The following is a 27045-nucleotide window of genomic DNA, read 5'->3' on the forward strand; positions in this document are numbered from 1 at the left end:
CTTTATAGCTTTGACAGCCAGGCACTTGTACACGGATAAGTAAAAAATGCGATAAATTACGCGATATCTGGATGACGGCAAGGTTGATTAATAAAATTTAAAAAGAACGATTTTACATGGGAGTAGATCTTTAGGGAGTCGAGCTGGCAAAATGACCTTTTATGCTAGTCAAACTAACAATTCTTCCAGTAAAAATTTATTTTTAATTGCCTGTTTTCTCACCCTCTACATATCTTTTATGAATTGTAAAAAGAGCTTCTTGGAGGTACAGAACTTCAATATACAATTGAATAGTATATTCATATTTAAATTTTCGGCTGACACTCGTCAGCGGTAATCGTCAGCAACTAGTAGAGAATTGGAAAGGGACATCATCTGATTGGCGCAAAGTATCAGTGTGAATCAGTCAAAATCTAGCATCAGTTTGTGGTTGGTACGGCGAATTATGACGTTCAAAATCGAAGTATAATTAGGAGTATTGCCATTGTTGAAACTTGGAAGCTTCAGCACGAATTATCAGTTCAAGAAATTTCATTTCTCTCAGGCACCTTCACGCCTCCCCCTAGATACTTTCACGCCCCCCCCCCCCCCTCCCCCAGTTTAATAACCACTGTGCTAACCGAAATCACAATCGTTATGTGGAAATATGTTTTAAATTCACGAGAAAACTCACTGCAGGTCAAAAGACGGACCCGATTCCCATCAAAACAGAATCCACCTCGCCCAGGTTGAAAAGCATCTTTCTTCAGGCAGCGGAGTGGCTTCTGGATATGAAGTCATTGCGAGTGAGTGGGATTCAATTTTGTTCAGTTACAAAATGTATATAGATAGTCACCTCTACTTACAGTAGACTTTCTGAAGCGATTTGTGTTCAGATTGCCTTCAACCCAAATCTTGCTACTTGTTTCATAAACAGTGTGACTGAAATCATAACTAGAGCCCGATCAATTACACTGGTCAACACATATTTTTAGGCAGACCAAGTAAGAGTGGTTTTGGGGGTTCGGAAGGGCACTGATTCCGAAAATGACCTTAGTTTTTTTCAAATTGGCTCTATTTTTGGAGATAATTTATGGGGCTATTTCGACTAAAATCTCATATTTTCGCTGTATGGGCTGGATAAAAACTCGGGTCAGACGTACTATAAAGTTCAGAAATTCAATCTACTTGTTATTTTGACACGCTTAAGACTGTTTTAAATCAAAATACATCAACAGAATTATATTTCGGGGTATTAGATTTATCATATTGGAGACTTTCACGGATATCATGTACATAAATAAACTTCAATCATGTATTTACCCACATACTCAAATAACGTTGCATCAATTGAATCAGTTTTATGTCAACCACCTATTTTAAATTCAAAATAGTCAGTTGAAATATGATATTAATAACTTATCTTCATGCAAAATTGGTTCTTGTACTATATTCGGTTGTAAGCAGTTTAGTGCAGTTTTTCGAAAGGTTTCAGCAACAGTCTGCCATAATATGTTCGTCGCATCTGCACTGATATCTTTCTTTTGTTGTTTTGATGTATTGGCGGAACCTTTCCCCTTTCTATTCCCTCTAATCAACAATATTATCAGAAAATATATCAAGATGACCGGACAGGAAGTGAGATTTAATGCTCATGTTTGCTCCAAGGTTTCCATATGCAGATGCCAATTCTCGGACCAACTGTTTGTAGTGGGGTGTTTTGTGATCTTCCAAAAAGTTTTATTTACTACGTCCTAGAATGGATTCCATGCTGTGAGCACCTTTCTTAATATGAAATTGTATCCATAGTCCGTATTCGACTCGGAGATCCATCAAAGATTCCAGATTCAAGCTTCTCGTTTGATGTGGATACTAGGTATACCCACTGTGTTGGCGCAGCGGAAAATTATCCATTCACAAGTAAAAAGAGATGAGGCGGCTATCAGTACTTTAGTTAAGCTTTCCAGGGACAAACTTGATAGCTTTATACTCCTCTTTCGTCTTGGTAAAATGACCAATTAGTACCGGAGAAAATAAATTTCCTTCGTGCAAAAGTACAATTTTTAGGCTGGACAAACTGCTTTTTTAACGAACAAAGTTCTCGCATCAGGTCATGTTAATATTGATGGAATAACTGAGAATGATATGAGTGTTCGTCATAGTCAATTATCTATTTATGCGCAGTAGAAAAGTAGAAAAATCCAAGATTTACTTCCTACCAAGTGAAATATTCAAGTGTAAATACAGTGATTTTGGGCTTTTTTGGGGGAATAAATATCTTCTTTTCTAGAGCCAATCTGGCAAAACTAATGTGATATTCGTAATCAGCAACCTCCGAAACCCCAGCAAAGGCTCTCAGATGTTCTGCCTAAAAATAATTTTTCATTTTGTTGAACAGTGTTATTATTGGTTTGCCGTAAATATTGACTCGATATCACACTTTGAAAGAAGCATCGGCCATGACATCACAACATGGAAGTAGGGAGTCAGGAAAATAAAATGTATAACTGATTGACTGGAAACGTTGATCTAATTCTTATCACTTACAGGTGCCTAGATGCAGCTTTCTAGTTTATTTCATGTCCAGGTTTGGTGATGGCTGTAAAGCTGTTCAAATAAATGCTCTGACATGGGCTAGATCAGGGGTTCTCAAAGGGTGGGCCATGGCCCACTGGTGGGCCACAGAGCATTTTGAGGTGGGCCACAGAGCTATTTAGAAAATTTCAGAATTAATGTAAGTCTAGTTATATTTCTTATGCTATTCGCTAAAAATATATTCGTATTATCTAATTATACGTGGGCTACATAGCTACAAAGCTTTTCATCCGACCCTGATTAGTCATAGTGGCACGTATGAAGTCAGCATGTACAAATCGAAAACATTATGGAGAAACGGTGGCTTTTTCTACTGGCTATGACAACCTACGGCTAACAGCAACTAAAATAATTTCAAGCGTATAATAACTGGAAGCTAATGCTGAAGTAACCAAGTATTCCGGTAGTGTCATATGCCGTATGCCGTTGAAAGGGGTATGCAATGAACTCGCAATGAAGTGAAATTGATATACAGAGTTACTGTACTTCGGCCGGCCGTATTATTGTAAGCTAAAAATTTTCATAATTGCAAATTATTAGCAACTTCTGACGAATGTATACTGCACCACCTCAACAAATCTTAATGGATTGAGGATTTATCGGAGCGCATTAATCTTTGAAGTCGGTTTAAAATGTCAGGCCTGGAAACCATTGTACATAATGAAAAAGTCACAGGAATGGATTGTATAATTGGATTGAATATTCTGACATCGCAACTTCAGTTGTTTTGGTACAAGACATACAAGCATTACAAAGTAGGCTACATCATGCATATTGAAAAATCTTTCTTCACTTCTCTGTAGTACCCCATCCACCAATGAATTGTTCGATTCTGGCCCAGAATGACTATAATATTCCCCATAATAGTATCACTAAAGTCCCAATCACACAGTGTGGGGATCTGATCATTGTGTTTCGCGACGCGAATGGAGCAGCGGACGAAAATAATCTACTTAGGAGTTTTAGCTTATGATCTACCAGGGCCGTAACTACCGCACCCACACCCCCAATTGGGGAACTCGAAGGCGCCCAAGATTATGTCGTTGGTCGTTTGTTGGAGGATATTTATTCAACTTGAAATTTTTTTCGCGCTTCGCGCGATTTCATATCCCGGGGATCGACATTTAAATATCATCAGTTACAGAAAAATGGGCATATTTTAGAGAAATGGGCATATCGGCGCTGTCCATGACCACGCATTAGACAGAATTATGACTATAAGATATCAGGTGGGCCACAGCACATTTTCAAACCGGAAAATGGGCCACGGCCAAGAAAGGGCTGAGAACCCCTGGGCTAGATGCATATCCTTTGAATATCTGTGGAATATAATATGGGGTTATCGGTGAAGGTGCTACTTATCGGTTTGAACGTTATCCGCTCAAAAGTCTGATATCGGTTGGGCTGTGATCATAAACCTCACTACTCTTGGTCACTGTGATAATTCAAATAGTTTCGAAATGAAAACTCATTGTCACGCATTTAGCAATGGCGCATTGGCCAGGCACAGATTATGTACTTTGTCATTTGTGGAGTGCGAATGAGTACCATCTTATTGTGCGAATTTCCAAGCCGCTATTCAATTACAGTACGCTGAAATAGCTCTGTCGAAAGAATATCTGGACCATCTTGGCGGACCGACAGCCGATTATTTTGTGGCGTTGGCGCGGATGTACATGATGAAGGCAGACTACAAGCAGGCGGACGAGAAATTGAAGGAGGCAACCAAAATAGATCATCAGGCAATTTCCTTTTTTTATTAACCACTCCATAACTTTGGTGCTGGGCATAATGACTCGAGTCAAGTATTAATTGTCATGATTCAAGTCGGGTAAGGAGATGATTTTCAATAAGAGTTTTATCATTATCAATAAAAATTATCATTTCGATACTTTTTTCCACTGTGGGTGCCTTGGTACCTTGACTAATGTTATCACAGCATGCAAAACATGTAGTACAAAGTCAGTGAAAATTACATATAGAAGAAGTCGACCCACAGCATTGTGACAAAGCGCAATGAAAAAGGTGTGGTCAAACAATGCACCAAATTACGTTTCATGTGATGTAGAACTGGCAATATATTCCTTGTGGTCGTATGAATGGCACATATTTGAACTTTCCGCGTCTTTCATACGTCATACCGTTATCAGGTGTTAACGAGTGATAGTCGAATAGTTGACTGTGAGGCTAATACCTGATTCAAAATCAAATCACTCAGGTACTCCATTTTGCTCAGCCCTGCAGGGTTGTTGCACTCTCCTGTCAAACTATGTTTCAACATGCCTTTCCACATCCAGCATCCCGACGCGTGGGCGATCACCGGTCATTTACGATACGTTACTGGGGAGAAGTCAGCGGCTCAGGATTGCTACGAAAGAACTCTGGCGTTTGTGTCGGACGCCTCGGAAATGCATTCCATCTACCTACGACTGGGAGCGATTTATATCTCGGGAGAAGAGGTATAGTGGCTGTTGTGTGCAGTGGCGGTCAATGGCTCTGGCCAGAATTGGACATCTGGATCACTGTAGTTGTCTGCATAGACTAATTAGAGAGAAATGTCGGTAATCTAATTCTGATCTCCTTTGTAAAGTGTTTCTTTGCTCCCATATGATTTGTGGTTTTCCTGTACATGCTACAGGAAAACTGTATCGTGCAAAACGGCCAAGTGTATATACATTGTGCATTTTGAGGCTAATGAGAATGAACTTGATTTTTGTTGCACACCTTACTAATTATTGAATAACTGAATTTGGAATTGAATTCAATTTCTGTAATTCTAATTCCAGTATAATGTTGAATAAACTATAGGTATCTATAATTCTAATGCGAAACTATAGGTATCTATAATTCTAATGCGAAACAAATAAAGATTCATGTTACACGTTCTGTAGAAAGCAGGCTTTGAATAATTTTGCATCATTTGGATGATCAGGTTACATCAGGGGTGGGCAAACTACGGCCCGCGGGCCGCATGCGGCCCACTACACTGTTCTGTGCGGCCCGAGAGAATCAAAAGAAACTTTTTTAAATATTGATAAAATGCGTACTAAAAATCGAATTAATGCAGGAACTTGATTAAACTTTTTCTTAGTATATTTCACCATGATAATTCTAAGACAGTGGTTCTCAAACTGGGTGGCGCCCCCCCCCCCCCCCCCCCTTGGGGGCGTGAAAGCATTTGAAGGGGAGCGCGAAGCTGAGCGCTGGCGCGATTTACATTCAATTCATAATTGTTGCTCTGTATTTAGTCTGAATTTCATATTTCAAAATATCTCATCCACAGTCGTAACCTTCCATGCCGGTACACTATCCATTAGGTCTGCTAGCATCATGGCTGCGTTTTGTGATGTGACGATAAAGGGGCGCGAAATCTTTCACCATCATAAGGTGGGGCGTGTCTTAAAAAATTGAGAACCACTGTTCTAAGGTAAATAATTCCTATGTTCTATTTTCTGTTTAATTTCTGGCGCGACAGCCCGATCTCAAGGCCCACACAGTTTGAAAGTTTCCAACTGCTAAACATCACAGAAATCCTAAACGAGATTGGCATAATTCGGATCACGAGTGTGATTTCAGATTAGCCACTCCAGTTTTAATTATTTCGGTGATGTGCTAATAAAAACGATTCGCGCGTGTTTTAGGTAGATTCGTTCTCTGTATGTGTAGAACTGGGGTATTAATATATTATATCTAAAGCGTGTTTGAAGCTAATATGGTTATGATGCTCTCAGCATTGTGTGTCATGGAACTGAACCAAAACTGGAATTAGTAAATCTATTAGCAGATCGCTGCTCACAGATTTAAATTTAAATCCTGTTCTAAGAATCGGGACAACCGACTTTCATCTCTATAGTTTTGACAAAGTGCTTATTGATGTCGACCAGTCTATGAAATCTCGCCACTATGTTTCTGACGCGTGTACGATATCATCCAAGCAATATTTGTTTTGTTTTATACAGACACATATATTATCTCCATGTCCTCACTATGGAATCAAATACCAATATTGCGTTTTGGTTTATAATCCCAATTTTATATAGTGCGGCCCGCGAATGGATTCAGATGTTGAATGCGGCCCGCGAGCTCAAAAGTTTGCCCACCCCTGTGGTACATCATGGTAACAGTCCGGGAACGTGCTTCCATAAAGACAACCATACGCATTCGGTAACGAACTAGCCTACTGGTACTTTTTCTGAGTACCCAAGTAGGTTCTGTCTGCTGACACCACTTACTCAAGTGGTTATTTTTTTCGAATATTCCCCACATTTGCATTTTTAGGAAAAATGACTCACTTTTCAGACTTGGAATTTGTAAATTGGGAAATAGTTTTGGGATACGCTTACATCACTTTAGCGAGTGAAATTGTTGTGACAACTGGGACCCTGTGTCACGGCAACTGGATCTATTTTGGAAAATTGTAGCTATTTATGGTGTCGGTGGTCGTTTTGCATTAGCCGCGAACATGCGATTTCAAAAGTGGTCACCACCGATGAACTGATAAAAATACGCCCTCGACGAAATGTAATTTTGGAAACTACTTACTTCAGGGATATCTCTGACTTACTTGAGTACTTTTCCACTCTTCATTTTCTACTTCCACTTTTCATAAAGCATAAATTCATGGCGTTACTTCTACTTCCTCTTGAGAACCAATGCTGACTACTTCTAGTTATTGTACGTTTGCCGAGGGGATGCATCTTTTCACGTTGAAAGTTCGTTTTCCACTTCTACTTGAGTATCTTTTTGGCATGTTTTGGAAGTCTTGATCAGAAATTCATGGCACTACTTGCACTTGCATTTGAACTTCTCTATTGACCACCTCTGAACTGTTATTGTGACATGAAAACGGTTTTGTGTTCAGTATTCGAAGGCAAAGGATACTTTCCTGATGGCCTGCAAATATTCACCATCGTGCATATCGTGGCTGGGAGTCGGAATCGCTTGCTACAGGGTGAGTATCTTCTGTCGGTAAAACAAGGAAGGAATGTAGTTCTTCACATGTTTATTTATGTAGTTATTAATATTATTTTTAATTTTAGTTTGCAATTTTGTCCAAATTTCTGATTTGTACACGAAAAGTAACAGAAAAGTACTATTAGTTATGACTTTAAATTCTACTGTGTTAGTCAGTATGTGGAAAGCACATCTTTGTGGTTGTCTGAGCGGATGTAGCAGCACGAGAGAGAGAGAGAGTCTTTATTTGCATCCAACCATGTACCTAAATCCACCGGATCTCTCAATCAGCCAATCGATTGTTTGCTCTGAGGTCCTTCGTCGGTATTAACTCTGGTTCCTAAAGCCAAGTATCAGCATTCGATTCTTCAATTGGTCAGCATCTGATGATCATTCGAGTCTGTGCCGGTAATTCCAATGATTCCGTGTTCACTGTGGGTTCTAAGGGCAGAGCTTCATTCCGTCCATCTGTATTGGAGTCAACGACCGTTACACGAAATAATCCAGATTTATGTCGATTGAAGAAGTCACTTACTTCCTATTTGAAGACTTTTTCATCCGCATCGCTATATGTCTGTTTATCGCAATTGTTCCCAACCTGTGGTACGCGAAGGTCTTCCAGGTGGTATGCGAGTAGATTCTGTTTTTTTTTCGACCGAAGGGAGTTATTGTTTACTATGTTTAGGTGGGGTTGATTTTGAGTTTTTTGAAGCCGTCGTCCTCGTGGCAATAAGGTCGTCATCGGGGGTAGGGGCTATCCCACCAATGAAGGCCTACCGGGAAGAGATCTAGTCGTAAAGCATTGCGATTCTTACCTAACCAAATTCCGTTTTAATATATTTGACCACAAGAATTCCAAATGGATCCACTGCAGAAATCATATACTGCGGCTTAAAATGGGCAGTTTTTGCAATTTTGACCGCATTCAAATGGCGTAGCTTATATAGGTGGTACGCGAGAACTGTATAAAACCTCGAAATGGTACGTTGGTGCATAAAGGTTGGAAACCACTGGTTTAACGTCTCTACGTGGAGGCTATTGCAGGCTACTCGTTTTCCTAGAGCATAGTTACAGGTAGACCTACCACAGCTGATTTCGTCTAACGTTATTTTTAAAATTAAATTGGTGCGACACACTTCGCCAAATTAGAACTTCATTTCAACCATTAGTTAATCTACATGTCACGGGCCGTAAGGGGGCACAAAAGTTAATACATTACACTGCAGTGAATCTAGTAGTATCCAAATTTATTTATGTCTAAAGATCATCATCCGAAACGACTTGGTGTAGGCCTTTAATCAGACACCCGCCTGGGCCAAGAGCATGCATGTAAGAGGCATGTACGCTAGGGCTCTTCAAAAATGACTTTTTTTCTCAAATCGCACTGGCTACTTGATAAAATTGTTAGGTTACCTAATTTAAGCCTACACACCAAATTTGGTTCAATTCCAACCAGTAACCGCGTTGCTACAGGAGAAGAAAGTTTCTATTTATTATATAAAAATAAATAACAAAAAATTTGAAAATTTTCTGTTCACCCCATGAAAGTGTTAGGCTGTCTATAGAAACGATGTTCACAAAATTTGGTTGAATTCCAACCAGTACAAGCGGAGTTATTGCCGTCGAAAAATTTGGATTTGAATAAAATAGTATTTACGGTGGGCACCACTGTAATAAATAATTAAAGAATTGGTCACCGTAAATACTATTTTATTCATAATTCAATACTAGCCAGTCTTCAGGATTACCGGACCACGACCTAACATCGACCTCGCCCTCCGCCACATGCCACCCCATTTTGTCGCTTGCGTCTTATATTCTCTGCATTACTTTTCATTCAGTGCGCATGCCTCTTATTTACTTCGCCTAGGCCAGGGGTTGTCAGCCCTTTCTTGGCCGTGGCCCATTTTCCGGTTTAAAAATGTGCTGTGGCCCACCTGATATCTTAGAGTCATAATCCTGTTTAATGCGCGGTCACTAGTCACGGAAAGCGCCGATATGCCTATTTCTCTAAAATATGTGCATTTTTCTCTAACTGATGACATTTAAATCTCGATCTCCCGGGATATCAAATCGTGCGGAGCGCGAAAAAAAATTTCAAGTTGAATAAATATCCTCCAACAAACGGCCAACGTGATAATCTTGGGCCCCTTCGAGCTCCCCCAATTGGGGGTGTGGGTGCGGCAGTTACGGCCCTGGTAGATCATAAGATAAAACTCATAAGTAGATTATTTTCGTCCGCTGCTCCATTCGCGTCGCGAAACACAATAATCAGATCCCCGCACCGTGTGATTGGGACTTTAGTGATACCATTGTGGGAATATTATACTCATTCTGGGCCAGCATCGAACAATTCATTGGTGAATGGGATACTACAGAGAAGTGAAGAAAGAATTTTCAATATGCATGATGTACTTTGTATGTCTTGTACCAAAACAACTGAAGTTGAGATGTCAGAATATTCAATCCAATGATACAATCAATTCCTGTAACTCTTTCATTATATGCAATGATTTCCAGGCCGGACATTTTAAACCGACTTCAAGGATTAATGCGTTCCGATAAATCCATTAAGATTCGTTGCGGTGGTGCAGTATACCTCCGCCAGAAGTTGCTAATAATTTGCAATTATGTCTATTTTTAACTTACAATAATACGGCCTACCGAAGTACAGTAAATCTCTACATCAATTGCACTTCATTGCGAGTTCATTGCATAACCCTTTCAACGGCATACGACATATGACCCTGCTGGAATACTTGGTCACTTCAGCATTATCCTACAGTTATTATACGCTTGAAATTATTTTAGTTGCTGTCAGCCGTAGGTTGTCATGGCCAGTTGAAATAACCACCGTTTCTCTCTAACGTTTTCGATTTGTACATGCTGACTTCATACATGCCACTACGTCTCTCAGAGTCGGATGAAAAGCTTTATGTAGCCTACATGTAATTGGATAATACGAATATATTTTTAGCGAATAACATAAGAAATATACCTAAACTTACATAAATTCTGAAATTTTCTAATTAGCTCTGTGGCCCACCTCAAAATGCTCTGTGGCCCACCAGTGGGCCATGGCCCACCCTTTGAGAACCCCTGGCCTAGGCTAAGGTGGCTGTCAGATCTTAATGGCTACTCCAAGTTGTTTCGACACCTTCCTATCTTTTCATTGTATCGCAGTCTTGTGATGTTTTGAAACGATGAAAATATTAATAAAACTGACTGACTGACTGGATTTATAAAAGGAAACCGTAAAAGGGAAGCTATGAAAATGAATGCGTCATGCGCCGATAGGCGAGGTCGATATGTCAGATTGAGGTCTGGTAATCTTGAAGGCTGACTAGTATTCATTTATGAGACGTCACAGTTTTGCTGAAATTTTACTTTCTTAATGAGATTTTCGTCCCGGCTAAATCGATGCATTGCTAAAAGACTTATGCACGGTGTTATGGACTTATGCATTGCCATATGTAGGCTAACTAGTGAGAAATCAGAGCTCATTCACTCCGATCGTGTTTTTCTTTGTCCACTTCATTTCATATGGTTGTGTTACCTTGCAATAAACATGTACGAAATTTTTATATTTAAATACAGACTCCTCATTCTTTTCACACTTAAATGAAAATTCCGGAGTCTGTATACGAACATAACACCTGATTCTGCAGCACTAAATATTCTATACAAATTCCAGTCAAGTTTAAACAACTCAAAATCTTAGAATCCGAAGCCAAGTCCACGGTCATCTCTGCCAGGCATTGTGATGCGTACATTTTGCTTACAATCTGAGCCCTTCAGTTTAGTTCATTAATAATCTGATGGCGAATGAAAATGATACCTAGGAGTCAAAAGAAATTGGAGCATTCTTTCATTGAAACAGTAATCACATACGCGTGAGTACATTGTGAACAACCAACCATGCAGGCTGTATAACATAAAAATCATTCAGTACAAATTTCACTTAGGCATAGAAAAGCATTGCGATTGTGTTAAAAGTGAAAGATAAATAATTTATATTCGTAAAATAGAAGCGAGTAAGCGTGTCGCATCGAGCGTTGCATAATAATATGGTGACTTATCTCCTGACTAGGCGTCGTCTCTGTGGCGCAATCGGTTAGCGCGTTCGGCTGTTAACCGAAAGGTTGGTGGTTCGAGCCCACCCAGGGACGCTTTTTTGTATTTGGTATTCGAGCTCACAAGCTTTTCTCGGTCTGTTGTATCCAATCCGAGAATCAATTGTATCAGTGAGAACAATGATATCCATTGAATCATTATCTCGATTATGCGTACCTCCATATTTTGAAATACACGTAGTCAGCTGATCCATTCTTGGATTTCCGACACATGCCACCTTTTTTTGTCACCTGTCCTTTTATATCATCATCATCATCATCATTGGTTTATTAGGAATTTTATCAGTTCAATAAACCACAAAATTGCGATACAATGAAAAAACAGGAAGATGTCGAAGCGACAAGGAGTAGTCTTCTTTTACTTTTCATTCTGTGTGCATGCCTCCTTTTTACATCGCCTAGGCCAGGTGGGTGTCTGATTTCTAAGACTACACTCCAAGTCGTTTCGACACCTTCCTATCTTTCATTGTATCGCAGTCTTGTGGTGTATTGAAATGTTAAAAAATATTGCAATAAATTGAATAGAATTGAAAATCACCCTGTAATGAACACATCCATCTGCAATGATTTGTTTCTGTAGTTCAGGGGGTTTATTGCGATCTAGCTGACCGCCCCAAGTCGTTTCGACACCATATTTTCATCATATTGCATTCTCTGTGACTGATGAGGTACAGAAGTTCAATATACATTCGAAAAACATATTCATATCCGAACATTTTCGGCTGACACTCGTTAGCAGCTAGTAGTAGACACTCTTTCGGCCGTTGACTCTCACGTAAAATCATTTCATTCATAATTTCATCATTTCAAAACACTACAAACTTGCGATAAGCTGAGAAGGAAGGATCATCATCGTTTCATTAAAATTTGTTATCAAATCAATACACCACAATATTGCGATATAATGAAAAGATTGGAGGGGACCGTCGAAATGACTGGAGTAGTGTATTAATCACACAGTCACCTTGGCCAAGTTTTCAATTTCTCATTTTGTTCCATGCACTATGGAACTGTACCAAAGTAAGGTGGTCGCTTCCCATGACATGCCGCATTCTTTTCTTGTCGCATTCTTTTTCTATACTATCTTCTTTACTTTCATTCAGTGTGCATGCCTCCTCTTTACATCGCCTAGGGCGGCCAAGGTGGGTGTCAGATTCCATAGACTACTCCTTGTCGCTTCGACATCTTCCTGTCTTTTCATTGTATCGCATTTTGTGGTGTATTGAACTGATAAAATTGCTAATAAACCAATGATGATGATGATGGTCTTTTGAAATCTGATTATGTTTTGTTAAATTGTGTGCCCAAGTGAACTTTTCCGTGATTCGCAGCTCGGGGAATTGACAGAAGCAGAGGACGCGTTGGGGGAAGCGAATTTGTTGAACAATCAAAATCCGGACGTCTGGGCGTATCTATCGCTAGTATGCTTGCAAGTAAGTGTGATTACTATTTTGTATGATTAACCCGTAAATTGATCAGCAATATTACGCAGAATTGACATGAATAGCCTCTTTATCGAGCTATCGACCCAAGAATGTTACAATACGTTTTGGGATATCTAGATATCCCTGAATACGTCGCTGACTATGTTGCATCGTCAGGCAGAACTAGATATCGGCTAATTTTATCTACTGTCGATGTAGGTTCTGTGATTATAATTGACCTATAGCCCTATACGGATACCATATGATATTTAATAGCCTGCTTATAAGTGTTATTTACTGGATAGTGTCCGTGGCGCTAAAAGCCTTGTGATAAAATAAAACAATAGCCTATTAGAAGAGACTCTTGGAGATACAGAACTTCAATATACAATTGAAATAAACCCGAACCCATTTTTTCCAACTGGGAAGGGTTCGACGGATGCATGTATGGAGATTAGGCCTACAGGGTTCGGTGCCTTCTGAAAGGTTAACAATCAGTGCAATATAAAATGCGCCAAAGCGAGGGACATCGAAAGTTTGCGGTCCTCCACTTTGAAATGTTTCTTTTGGTTATCAATAACAGCCCTGCAACATTCGTTTATTAGTTTTATCACTATCGTTGCAAATTGCTATATGTTACACGGTGTTCAGTTTTTACTGCCGAAGCCTGATATTCGCTTTGTAATTACACGTCTTCAATCTACGCGATATTTTCAGACTGGAAGAAAGCTGGAGGCCGAGCAGTCGTACAAGTACGCAATCAACTTGAATCTCACAGACAACAATCTCATCCAAGAATTGAACGCGTTGCAAAAGAGAGTTGGATTCGGAAACCCTGCGTTTTGATTATTTTGTGTTTGATATATTGTAGTTGCAAATATAATATTTAAATTCGAATCATAATGGTATAAAAGATCAGTGTGTCGCTACCAGGGCTGTGGAGTCAGAGTCGGAGTCTGGGTAATTTTCGCTTGATGGAGTCGGAGTCGTGAAAACTATAATAGCTGGAGTCGGAGTCGTGGGGAAAATACTGACTGGAGTCGGAGTTTGTGAGAATGACCCTGACTTCGACTCCGACTCCAACTTCTCTATCATGAAAACATTTGCTTTCAAAGAATTTTCAATAGAATTTTTATGTACCACCAATCACTGTTATAACCATACAGATCAGGTGCGGCCAGCCCGTGGCACGCAGGTCAAATTTGGCTCACGAGAACGTTAGGTGTGGCCTGCGAGGTAATTCTCGAAATTATTTATGACATCAGGTAAAATTGCAAGGCCAGCCAAAATTTGATTAGCATGACCGCGAAATTTGATGATGACTAAAACAACAGTTCTGACGCATTGACGTATCCAGGGGCCAGCCACATTATCCCAGACCTTCGTATATGACCATGAAGTAGAATATTTCATAGCAGATTTATTTGACTTGAAATTTTTCTCGGAACTTCGCATGATTCATTGTCACTAGATTTCTTGCATTCAGTATTTGAGCCCCCTTCTGAAAATTAAAGATCATATTATTTACAGAATTGAGTCCAACTATATTCGCAATTAGGAGATAACGTGTCGTCCAACATGCGGTTTCGCTTGTGCACTCGCAGCGAGATCGTCGACAAAACATTTGCACAAAATGATAGAGGCATGTTCACTGATACCGCCGATTTTGCTATGTCTAAACCGGAGGTCTCAAACTCAAATGTGCTCGCGGGCCAATTTCCTAGTTTTTGATGACGCCGCGGGCCGCAGCATCGATAATATAGGGATATTCCCATGTATAATTTCCAGGTAGGCGTTATTTGTCAAGACCTTGCAGACAGGCATTCCACAAACATCGTGGAAATGTAATAATTTACTATTGTACTATTCACGCTTGACACGGAAGAAATCACATTTTCAAATATTTCAATAAAATTGTTTTGTGCCGGGCATATTTTCTTTTATTAATGAGTAATAGACATCATGTGAGAGGATGTATCATGACATCGTAAAACTGTGGGGTTATAATTTTGCAGCAAGTGGACCTTTAACGTGCCACAATTTTATGTAGAATATTTCAAAATCAACTGAAGATTAATATGATATCAGAGCATTTGAGCGGTGTAGCCTAATCATGGTTTTGATATAGTCGTGATAAGTATAGGCTATTGTTACTGTCATTGCCAAAGTCAAATTAAATCAGCGTTAGATTTCGCCTTTGATTATTATTCGAACATATAAATAACAACTTAAATGTAATCATTATTGAGCCATAGTAATAGCATTGCTTCTAAACCTTTTTAGCGATCGTACCCCATGTGCTTCCAATAAGATTTCTCGTAGCCCCTGTCCATTTTCAACACGATCTCTGATGGTACCTATATTAAAATCGGAAAGCTCATTCACATAAAATCGCGCATATTGCGAAGACTATTTTCCAGTTGAATAAATTGGCCAAGAAAATATTCCACAGCACATATAGCCCTAATTCCACAATGCATATGATACACCCTGATGTGGTGCTTCGTACCCTGATGAGGTCTACGGACCCTGGTTGAGAACCCCTGAAATAGAAATGTCCAATCGGCGAATAATTCATTGGTGTTACAGCTGTAGAGCTCGCCACCGATAATAGCATGGATAAAAAGAACAAACAGCATGTAACCAACTATACGTCAGTAGTTAGTATGATCGGTCGTGACGGGCTATTGGTTCTTATGGGCGGGGTGGTGAGGTGCCTGAAAACCGGGGGTGGTGAGGTGACCCTTATCTCTTATGGCGGGGGTGGTGAGGTGCCATTGTGTCTTATGGCGGGGGTGGTGAGGTGACCCTTATCTCTTATGGGCGGGGTGGTGAGGTGCCTGAAAACCGGGGGTTGTGAGGTGACCCTTATCTCTTATGGCGGGGGTGGTGAGGTGCCATGTGTTCTTATGGATGCGGTGATGTGCCATTGGTTCTTATGGGATCTCTGGTGATGTGTCATTATTTCTTATGGGATCTCTGGTGACGGTACCCTTTCAGATATATGCTGTGGTGATGATGTGCCCACGGATTCTTGTGTCGTAATGAACTAATGTTGTTGGTATGGGCTGCGGTCGTGAATCGTACTTTCTGGTATAGGCAACTCTCGCACGATGTCGAATAGGTATCAGGTATAGCAAATAGTCACGTGATTGATTCTTAGTTAATGTGTATATCGCAAATTATTAAATATGACCGAATCCAGGTAATCCTAACGTTTACGGTGAGTGCGACAATGATATATCGTTATTCTTATGGACGCGGCGGTGACTCGTATTGAAAACTCGTGGTCGCGATTCGTACTTTCGGGTATACGTGCGGCGACATGCTAACGATGATAAATGTGTCTGTCATGTATTCTTACGGGATCTGTGGTGATTCGCCATGTGTTCTTATGGGTGCGGTCGCATGCGGCTATTGCGTCTTATGGGTGCGGTCGTGATTCGCACTTTCAACCATATCTCGCGTGGTGTTGAATAGTCACCAACAATAACCGCACAAACGGAAACGCGGCTTGCAAGAGGATTAAGCGGTGCGACCTATATTCCGAATGACCTGCGCGCTGAATTGTTGCCCATACAGTTGTGTGCTACTATCGATTATTACACTAATCCAGTCAGCGCTATTACATTCAGGAGTATTCAGTATTCAGCAGCGACACGAAAAGCAACCAACAAATAACCGCGCTCGTAAATTAACACTTCAAAAAGTGTAAAATAGATTGCAAATCCCGCGATCGCTAACAAGATAATGTCTCGGGTATAACCATTTTAGTGACTTGGTGTAAAAGACATACCGATCGCTCACAAGGTAATATTTCGGTAATTAGTTTGTCACAGAGCCGTCGCAGACGGTGATTCGAAAACCAACAATTTGACACTTTCTGGTGGTCGCTATATGTTTTGACACTTCGAACAGCGGCTGACTTTAGTTGCACGATAAGAATTATGAATTCAATCAATGTATCAATTTGTCAACTCGAAATGAAATTCACTACACAAACCGAGTTGGTTCGTATTTGAATGTGTTAATTCGGTACAATTCCAATTATTTTGAGAAATCTTTTCGTGATCTTTTGATTCGACCATAACCCGAATATTACTGACGCTGACTTTCAGCTACATTGAATTATTCGCACATTCCACGCCGCTGTTTTCGCACTTATAGAATCAATACCAACTATAATTCTACAAGAATCAAGAATCACAAGTATGTGCATTATACAGTTATTGTCTTTATCAACTCGAAATCAATCCCTTAACAAAAACACACATCTTATCACTTGTCAACTCTATCATGAAAATCCTCGAACCCGTATTATTAAGAATGTTATAGTACGGCGTCGGAAATCCACTCGCGAGATGTACTAAAGGTAAAGCCAAATAATCCAGAATGAAATATTCGGACTTGACATTGTGTGAATTGAAATATGTTTGACAAACATGACTACCAACTTTCAACCCAACCATAGTTAGAGATTATAAACATATTGATTTGAAACAAGTAATGAAACCTTACAACGCTATTCACAGTTTTCCGTTTTTCAAATAGAGTTTCAGTAATTACTGTCCCTATATTTTAATGTGTTACTACACACAATCAAGTCAATCAATGAAATCCCACCTGTTGTAAATATTTCACACTTGACAACCGCTTGTACATACCACGATCGAGTTGCAATGCGATGAGTTGAATCGGAATATTTCAACCTTCTTTGTCATATCGCGATTTGAAGTAGGATCGCCAGACAGACTGGGTAAACTTTCACTCCAATGCGTTTCAGATTAATTTATTCACACGATCACCATCTCGCTGTCTTCACACTTACACAATCGCGTACTGTTTCCACTCGCAACTTCGGTACGATATTTCAACTTGTCACAATAACTGATTATTCACATGTTGATTTGAAACAAAAGAAGCCTTGAACAAGTTATCTGGGTATTTTTTTTTGTTTGTCGCAATTGAGTTAATGGAAATAGTATTACGCCTCGAAATTTTAACATCTTACCATACTCAAAAGAGTCAATCATGAAAACCTTGTCAAGTAAATCCGTAAACCTTGTCAAATAAATCCGTTTGTAACTCGGCCAACCAACTATACAGTACCCGTACAGAAAGAAGACAAGATTATGCGAGTACATACAATCGCTACAATCTAAACAAGTTCGGTTGTAGTCATATACCACCAAATCGTCTTTTTTGTTCAACTGTAAAAGTCGTTACTATTCTGTAAGATAAAGTAATTACTACTCGGTATATTTTGTAAGACAAAAGTAATTACTTCTCGGTGTCGGCGACTTGAGGTTAACATAATATATTTGAGTATACGACATTTGAAAGTATGACCATCGTAGTTTCTTACAATCGAGCGCAGGTGTTATATCGAAAATTATCATGATGTAAACATAAGGATTGACACATTGATTTGACATATGTAATAGTTGATCATGACTTGACTATTAAATTATTTGCGTTAATTAGACCCGGCGTTGTGACAACAACAAACTTTTTAGTATCGTTGTTATTAACATATTGAGTTGTAAAACTATGCGTGTCTGAAATGTTCTTGAATGGAAAATTATTCAGCCTTGGTACAAACCACGCAGTGTATTGTGGATATCAGGAAATATTTTACAAATGTAATTGTCTCCACTAACCAAGACTAAAGATGAAACAACAATTTCCTTTGTTAAACAATAACCGGTGCAATACTTTATCATCGTAATCAGCAGTGAGAATTGAAACACTTTCACACATTATCCGGTGTCAAGATATCACACTAGGTGAATTGACATACCGCCGCTTGATTAATACCTAATCCATTCGCACCATTTCACATACTTTGATCATTACAAAAGTGAATTGGAATATGTTTGCTAGATGCATTCAATTCAGTTAGAAATATCTGGTACACAACAATCGTAATATCAAGGAAGTACTTGCTACGCTGTAATCCACTTAACGTGTTTCGCATTGTTGTTCATTTGTAGTATTGTTTGTTTTTGAACCTCCAAATAATAATTCCCGACATGAAACCAAACCGCTGAAAGTCGTTACCATCACAACGAAACAATTTGTACGATGTTTGTCAAATGCATCCTATAGTTAGGTGTACTAGAATTATTTGTGTAACACATACGCCGACAATGCAATCGAAAATTTTTCCGTTGTCATTCGCTAAAGTAAATGTCATCACAATACTCATCAAGCTGTCGTCTGTAAATCAAGATTACATCCAACTTGTAACTGTATCGTTTAACTACCGGGTTGCATCAGTTTGCTATTTTTGTCATTTAGTGACTGCTGAACATACCAAACGATACACATCCACTTACGAAATACTGTGTTGGTCGTAATTTCCATCATCGTGATAATCGAAGTATATTTGTTTCGAGTTCATAACAACCGATTACTTTTCTATGACCCGATATATTTTTGACAAGTTATGCTTAGAAGATTGGTGCATCTCGCGAAAAATAATATACCACTCATATTGATACTGCCACTCCATCGATCGGTATTTTCAAACAAGTCGATTTTCAACCGAGCAAAATTTATTACTCGAGTTGTCCTGCTTACTATATTTAAATGTAAACTCACCCGTCTTTCAACAACAAACAATGATAAAAAGTACACAAGCAAACACAACAAGTTTTACTTTTGTAGGACACTAATTATTATTCCACGCATCTCATTTCATACTAAGTGTATATGAAAGATATTCATGGTACACGAATATATTCGCTCATGCTACGAACATACGCAATGATTGGTGACGCTTTCACACTATTTCGATTTAGTGTAACAAAAACAACAACAACAATTTTCACTCTCTTGACTTATGAAAACAACAGACGAACCTTCGTTCAATATTTTGTTTTTTTGTCAACTAGTTACTTTTTCATGAGACCCCCACTACTCTTACAAAAGTACGAAAGATATTTACATCACACAAAGTAATCAACTTTACTCGATATTCCCATGCTACGAACCTGTACAACGATTGGTGACGCTTTCAAACTGTTTCGTTACCTCAAGACCTTTATTGTCTGAATGGTTGTTCATTTATCTTATTAATCAAATAGTTCAACACACAACAATAGTACCAACAGAAACATCAGAGTTGTTTACACAAAAGTTTGTATGTGTACAGTATGCGAATACCATGTGTAAGTCCAGCACAATTGCGGTATCCATCCGAGTTTAGTTAACACAAATTTATTACAACGGAGCCACGTAAACTTTCGTGAAAGAAAAGCATAGTCACTTCCAGAGGGTTATGTCAACGCCATAGCAGTACTCCAACAACAACGTACATATGTTTTCTAGTCACAGTCCTTACATCTTTCACATAGATCAATCTACTTTGCTAACGAAAAGTGCTGAGTCACCACATGATTACCCTCACAACAAAACAGCTAGAAGATATTATCATACAAAAATATTCCTAACCCTTTGCAGACCAGTGACAAATCATACAACAAACATTTTTTGTGAGGTGAATTGTTGTTCAGTGTCAAGTCTACCTGTTGAAACGTACAATAAAACAACACAGTCACAATTCAATTAAAACCACGAATCTATTTTCATTTCGTCACATACAGAAAAATAAATTTTAAGTTCCCAAAACATACTTGTAGTCAAGAAGTATTTTTATTAATCAAAATCATCGACTTCTGTTTATGGTGTTAGTGTGTGCATGTCATACACGTGGGGACCGTATTAAAATGGACACGACACGACTGAATGTAAGGAGATAGAAGTCCATCGCATAGATTTACATGTGGTCTTCGCTACGGTTTCGAAAAACGAATCATCTCTTTTGCGTTGATCTAACTAAACCGAGCAAGTTAGTTAATGACCATGATTGTGTTTGTCATATGCGAATGATAGGGTGACTGTCAAATCTACATACAACAACCTTCTGGTACTCAAAATAACAATTTCATTCTCTCCCTTCGTAGCCATATACCGCCGACTCGGCTTTTTTGTTCATCGACAGCAGCGTTTAACAAGACCAACGACACTGAACCCACGACGTTTACCTATGTAAAATTACCACTTTCACTTGACAGTCCGTCGTTTACCTGGCTAAACATATCATTTTCCTTTGGAGATCTGATATTTACCCAGAGTAAGAAACCTTTTTCACTTGGAAATATATTTTTTCCTTGGCTAAAAAACCTTTTTTCACTTGGAAATATATTTTTCCTTGGCTAACAAACCTTTTTTCACTTGGAAATATATTTTTTCTCTGGTTAACAAATCTTTTTCACTTGGAAATATATTTTTTCTCTGGTTAACAAACCTTTTTCACTTGGAAATACATTTTTTCTCTGAGCAACAAACTTTTTTCCCCGGGTAACAAACCTTTTTCCCTGAGCAACAAACCATTTTCACTTGGCGGGTCGTCGTTTACCTGAGTAAAATATCTTTTTCCTTTGGGGATCTGGCGTTTACCCAGTGTAACAATACATTTTCTCTTGGTCATCTAGCTTTTCCTAGAGTAACAAAACCATTTTCATTTTGAAATCTGACAAACACACCTGACAATTTGGTATTTGTTGTATTGACGATAGTTTGAAATAGATTACAACGAACAGTGACGGAAATATACACAGACTACCGGTTTCAGAGTATACCCCCATCACTCGTATCACAACAATATCATCGGTTAACCACATACAATATACTCTTGTACACCGAAATACATGTTTTGGAAAATTGGACAATAGGCTTCGATAGTTCTGTGATGTCCGGGTTCGTGCTTTGGATTTTCCAGAGTCAAAATGTCTGAATAAAACACCTCCTTGACGATGGTTGGTATGTGGATAACGGTGTTCGGAAAACGGTTGGATTTATGTCACCCATCGCGATAACAATTCCTGGTCGAGTTTTCCTCCGGCATGTTTACTATATTGTGTCTTTATTGGTCAATGTATGTCTCGACATTCAGTTTGAAATCGGAAATGATAAAGTATGTAACCGGATCCGGATATCAACTGTGAATCGATAAACCAATGGAGAATATTCAAAGTAAACATGTTAAACCCTGTGTTTCCACGAAAAAATACCATCCAGACATACGTCGCGTTTGTTTGCCCACACCAGTATACGCGTAAATGGAGGTGTGTGACATTGCATGCAATGTGTTGGTATACAAACATCGATCCACAGACATTATCATAGCCGGTAGTTTTGATGTAGATCGAATGTCACCCGATAACAATACCAATAAGCCACATTGCAATGACTCTGAGTCCGCGCTATTACATCGATATTTCGACACCGTTCACTGATTTAGTCGATGGTTTTATCGCGTTGTAACATTACAAGATAGTCATGACCCTATCTCCGGGCAGACCACCCAGACCAATTGGATACATCGGTCAATATCCGTCGTGTTGTCGACGCCGAAGTTTTCTGTTGAGACTGCAGCGTTTGACCAATGTGAACTATCGAAGTATGGGTGCTCGAAATGATTGCGATCAGTCTTTCAGTCACGATCAATGGATGTCGCTACTCCCACATAACGACTCCAGATAAATATCGTGAACAGTGATTCTGAAAATCTCGGACTGATACTGTGATCCAATAAGGTATGTTTCTGTGGAATGAAGACTGCAATCGTACACCACAATAGAACACTACCTCGTGATTTCACACGCAATCATAAAACATATCATCGTAAGGGTCCAGTTCGTCCGGTGATATTTCGAAACGGTCATCGCCATAAAACATCGGGGTTAGTCTCGTCATATCGGTAACATTTTGAAACGACATCGTCACAAGTCTATTGACGTCTATTCTGTTGGACATGTCAATCCGTTTTAGAATTTACCGTTTTTCAACTCCCTGCACCATAGTGTTACGACACAGACAAGAAGCATCGGTGGAAATAATAAAACACGGAATGCACACTTTGGTGTTATTTGACATGGATTTTACACCCGACGAACCTTACATTCGAGCGATGCATTGGAACGACGCTTGTATTATTGATGTCGTAGGGAAGGAAATGTATCGATTTATCGGATTTGTACATATCCAACAAAAAGCTGGGTATATGATTGTGCACGGCTCGCCTATTTGACTGTGAACGCTCTGTTGATTTATGTTGTACAGTTCACTTTCACCGTCGTGTGAATAACCATGTTACGACTCCATGTTTGTGTGTCTGTATGTCATGCTTCAGATTGACTCAGAGTCATTGCAATGTGGCTTATTGGTATTGTTATCGGGTGACATTCGATCTACATCAAAACTACCGGCTATGATAATGTCTGTGGATCGATGTTTGTATACCAACACATTGCATGCAATGTCACAAACCTCCATTTACGCGTATACTGGTGTGGGCAAACAAACGCGACGTATGTCTGGATGGTATTTTTTCGTGGAAACACAGGGTGTAACATGTTTACTTTGAATATTTTCCATTGGTTTATCGATTCACAGTTGATATCCGGATCCGGTTACATACTTTATCATTTCCGATTTCAAACTGAATGTCGAGACATACATTGACCAATAAAGACACAATATAGCAAACATGCCGGAGGAAAACTCGACCAGGAATTGTTATCGCGATGGGTGACATAAATCCAACCGTTTTCCGAACACCGTTATCCACATACCAACCATCGTCAAGGAGGTGTTTTATTCAGACATTTTGACTCTGGAAAATCCAAAGCACGAACCCGGACATCACAGAACTATCGAAGCCTATTGTCCAATTTTCCAAAACATGTATTTCGGTGTACAAGAGTATATTGTATGTGGTTAACCGATGATATTGTTGTGATACGAGTGATGGGGGTATACTCTGAAACCGGTAGTCTGTGTATATTTCCGTCACTGTTCGTTGTAATCTATTTCAAACTATCGTCAATACAACAAATACCAAATTGTCAGGTGTGTTTGTCAGATTTCAAAATGAAAATGGTTTTGTTACTCTAGGAAAAGCTAGATGACCAAGAGAAAATGTACTGTTACACTGGGTAAACGCCAGATCCCCAAAGGAAAATGATATTTTACTCAGGTAAACGACGACCCGCCAAGTGAAAATGGTTTGTTGCTCAGGGAAAAAGGTTTGTTACCCGGGGAAAAAAGTTTGTTGCTCAGAGAAAAAATATATTTCCAAGTGAAAAAGGTTTGTTAACCAGAGAAAAAATATATTTCCAAGTGAAAAAGATTTGTTAACCAGAGAAAAAATATATTTCCAAGTGAAAAAAGGTTTGTTAGCCAAGGAAAAAATATATTTCCAAGTGAAAAAAGGTTTGTTAGCCAAGGAAAAAATATATTTCCAAGTGAAAAAGGTTTCTTACTCTGGGTAAATATCAGATCTCCAAAGGAAAATGATATGTTTAGCCAGGTAAACGACGGACTGTCAAGTGAAAGTGGTAATTTTACATAGGTAAACGTCGTGGGTTCAGTGTCGTTGGTCTTGTTAAACGCTGCTGTCGATGAACAAAAAAGCCGAGTCGGCGGTATATGGCTACGAAGGGAGAGAATGAAATTGTTATTTTGAGTACCAGAAGGTTGTTGTATGTAGATTTGACAGTCACCCTATCATTCGCATATGACAAACACAATCATGGTCATTAACTAACTTGCTCGGTTTAGTTAGATCAACGCAAAAGAGATGATTCGTTTTTCGAAACCGTAGCGAAGACCACATGTAAATCTATGCGATGGACTTCTATCTCCTTACATTCAGTCGTGTCGTGTCCATTTTAATACGGTCCCCACGTGTATGACATGCACACACTAACACCATAAACAGAAGTCGATGATTTTGATTAATAAAAATACTTCTTGACTACAAGTATGTTTTGGGAACTTAAAATTTATTTTTCTGTATGTGACGAAATGAAAATAGATTCGTGGTTTTAATTGAATTGTGACTGTGTTGTTTTATTGTACGTTTCAACAGGTAGACTTGACACTGAACAACAATTCACCTCACAAAAAATGTTTGTTGTATGATTTGTCACTGGTCTGCAAAGGGTTAGGAATATTTTTGTATGATAATATCTTCTAGCTGTTTTGTTGTGAGGGTAATCATGTGGTGACTCAGCACTTTTCGTTAGCAAAGTAGATTGATCTATGTGAAAGATGTAAGGACTGTGACTAGAAAACATATGTACGTTGTTGTTGGAGTACTGCTATGGCGTTGACATAACCCTCTGGAAGTGACTATGCTTTTCTTTCACGAAAGTTTACGTGGCTCCGTTGTAATAAATTTGTGTTAACTAAACTCGGATGGATACCGCAATTGTGCTGGACTTACACATGGTATTCGCATACTGTACACATACAAACTTTTGTGTAAACAACTCTGATGTTTCTGTTGGTACTATTGTTGTGTGTTGAACTATTTGATTAATAAGATAAATGAACAACCATTCAGACAATAAAGGTCTTGAGGTAACGAAACAGTTTGAAAGCGTCACCAATCGTTGTACAGGTTCGTAGCATGGGAATATCGAGTAAAGTTGATTACTTTGTGTGATGTAAATATCTTTCGTACTTTTGTAAGAGTAGTGGGGGTCTCATGAAAAAGTAACTAGTTGACAAAAAAACAAAATATTGAACGAAGGTTCGTCTGTTGTTTTCATAAGTCAAGAGAGTGAAAATTGTTGTTGTTGTTTTTGTTACACTAAATCGAAATAGTGTGAAAGCGTCACCAATCATTGCGTATGTTCGTAGCATGAGCGAATATATTCGTGTACCATGAATATCTTTCATATACACTTAGTATGAAATGAGATGCGTGGAATAATAATTAGTGTCCTACAAAAGTAAAACTTGTTGTGTTTGCTTGTGTACTTTTTATCATTGTTTGTTGTTGAAAGACGGGTGAGTTTACATTTAAATATAGTAAGCAGGACAACTCGAGTAATAAATTTTGCTCGGTTGAAAATCGACTTGTTTGAAAATACCGATCGATGGAGTGGCAGTATCAATATGAGTGGTATATTATTTTTCGCGAGATGCACCAATCTTCTAAGCATAACTTGTCAAAAATATATCGGGTCATAGAAAAGTAATCGGTTGTTATGAACTCGAAACAAATATACTTCGATTATCACGATGATGGAAATTACGACCAACACAGTATTTCGTAAGTGGATGTGTATCGTTTGGTATGTTCAGCAGTCACTAAATGACAAAAATAGCAAACTGATGCAACCCGGTAGTTAAACGATACAGTTACAAGTTGGATGTAATCTTGATTTACAGACGACAGCTTGATGAGTATTGTGATGACATTTACTTTAGCGAATGACAACGGAAAAATTTTCGATTGCATTGTCGGCGTATGTGTTACACAAATAATTCTAGTACACCTAACTATAGGATGCATTTGACAAACATCGTACAAATTGTTTCGTTGTGATGGTAACGACTTTCAGCGGTTTGGTTTCATGTCGGGAATTATTATTTGGAGGTTCAAAAACAAACAATACTACAAATGAACAACAATGCGAAACACGTTAAGTGGATTACAGCGTAGCAAGTACTTCCTTGATATTACGATTGTTGTGTACCAGATATTTCTAACTGAATTGAATGCATCTAGCAAACATATTCCAATTCACTTTTGTAATGATCAAAGTATGTGAAATGGTGCGAATGGATTAGGTATTAATCAAGCGGCGGTATGTCAATTCACCTAGTGTGATATCTTGACACCGGATAATGTGTGAAAGTGTTTCAATTCTCACTGCTGATTACGATGATAAAGTATTGCACCGGTTATTGTTTAACAAAGGAAATTGTTGTTTCATCTTTAGTCTTGGTTAGTGGAGACAATTACATTTGTAAAATATTTCCTGATATCCACAATACACTGCGTGGTTTGTACCAAGGCTGAATAATTTTCCATTCAAGAACATTTCAGACACGCATAGTTTTACAACTCAATATGTTAATAACAACGATACTAAAAAGTC

General features: G+C 38.8%; 1 protein-coding gene, 1 long non-coding RNA gene and 1 other non-coding gene across 3 annotated transcripts in view; 2 read left to right on the forward strand and 1 right to left on the reverse strand.

Moving 5' to 3' along the window:
* Positions 1-13981, forward strand: part of LOC145450365 (cilia- and flagella-associated protein 70-like) — a 39530-nt gene extending 25549 nt beyond the window's left edge. Inside the window, exons 18-23 of the mRNA XM_080328876.1 lie at positions 679-785; positions 4164-4316; positions 4872-5033; positions 7436-7525; positions 12992-13093; positions 13802-13981. Of these exons, the coding sequence (XP_080185002.1) occupies positions 679-785; positions 4164-4316; positions 4872-5033; positions 7436-7525; positions 12992-13093; positions 13802-13930 (743 nt within the window). The 3' untranslated portion in view covers positions 13931-13981. The remainder of the gene's footprint in view (positions 1-678; positions 786-4163; positions 4317-4871; positions 5034-7435; positions 7526-12991; positions 13094-13801) is intronic.
* On the reverse strand, positions 779-4169 carry LOC145450367 (uncharacterized). Its single transcript, XR_013918479.1, has 3 exons — positions 3864-4169; positions 2452-2613; positions 779-2276 (listed from the first exon to the last, which is right to left on the reverse strand). It is a non-coding gene; the product is annotated as an uncharacterized LOC145450367 (long non-coding RNA).
* Positions 11623-11696, forward strand: Trnan-guu (transfer RNA asparagine (anticodon GUU)). Its single transcript has one exon. It is a non-coding gene; the product is annotated as a tRNA-Asn (tRNA).
* Positions 13982-27045: the final 13064 nt, after the last annotated feature.

The sequence above is a fragment of the Botryllus schlosseri genome, chromosome 11, assembly GCF_051294905.1.
Source record: "Botryllus schlosseri isolate E-star chromosome 11, Bs_hap1, whole genome shotgun sequence".
NCBI lineage: Eukaryota > Metazoa > Chordata > Ascidiacea > Stolidobranchia > Styelidae > Botryllus > Botryllus schlosseri.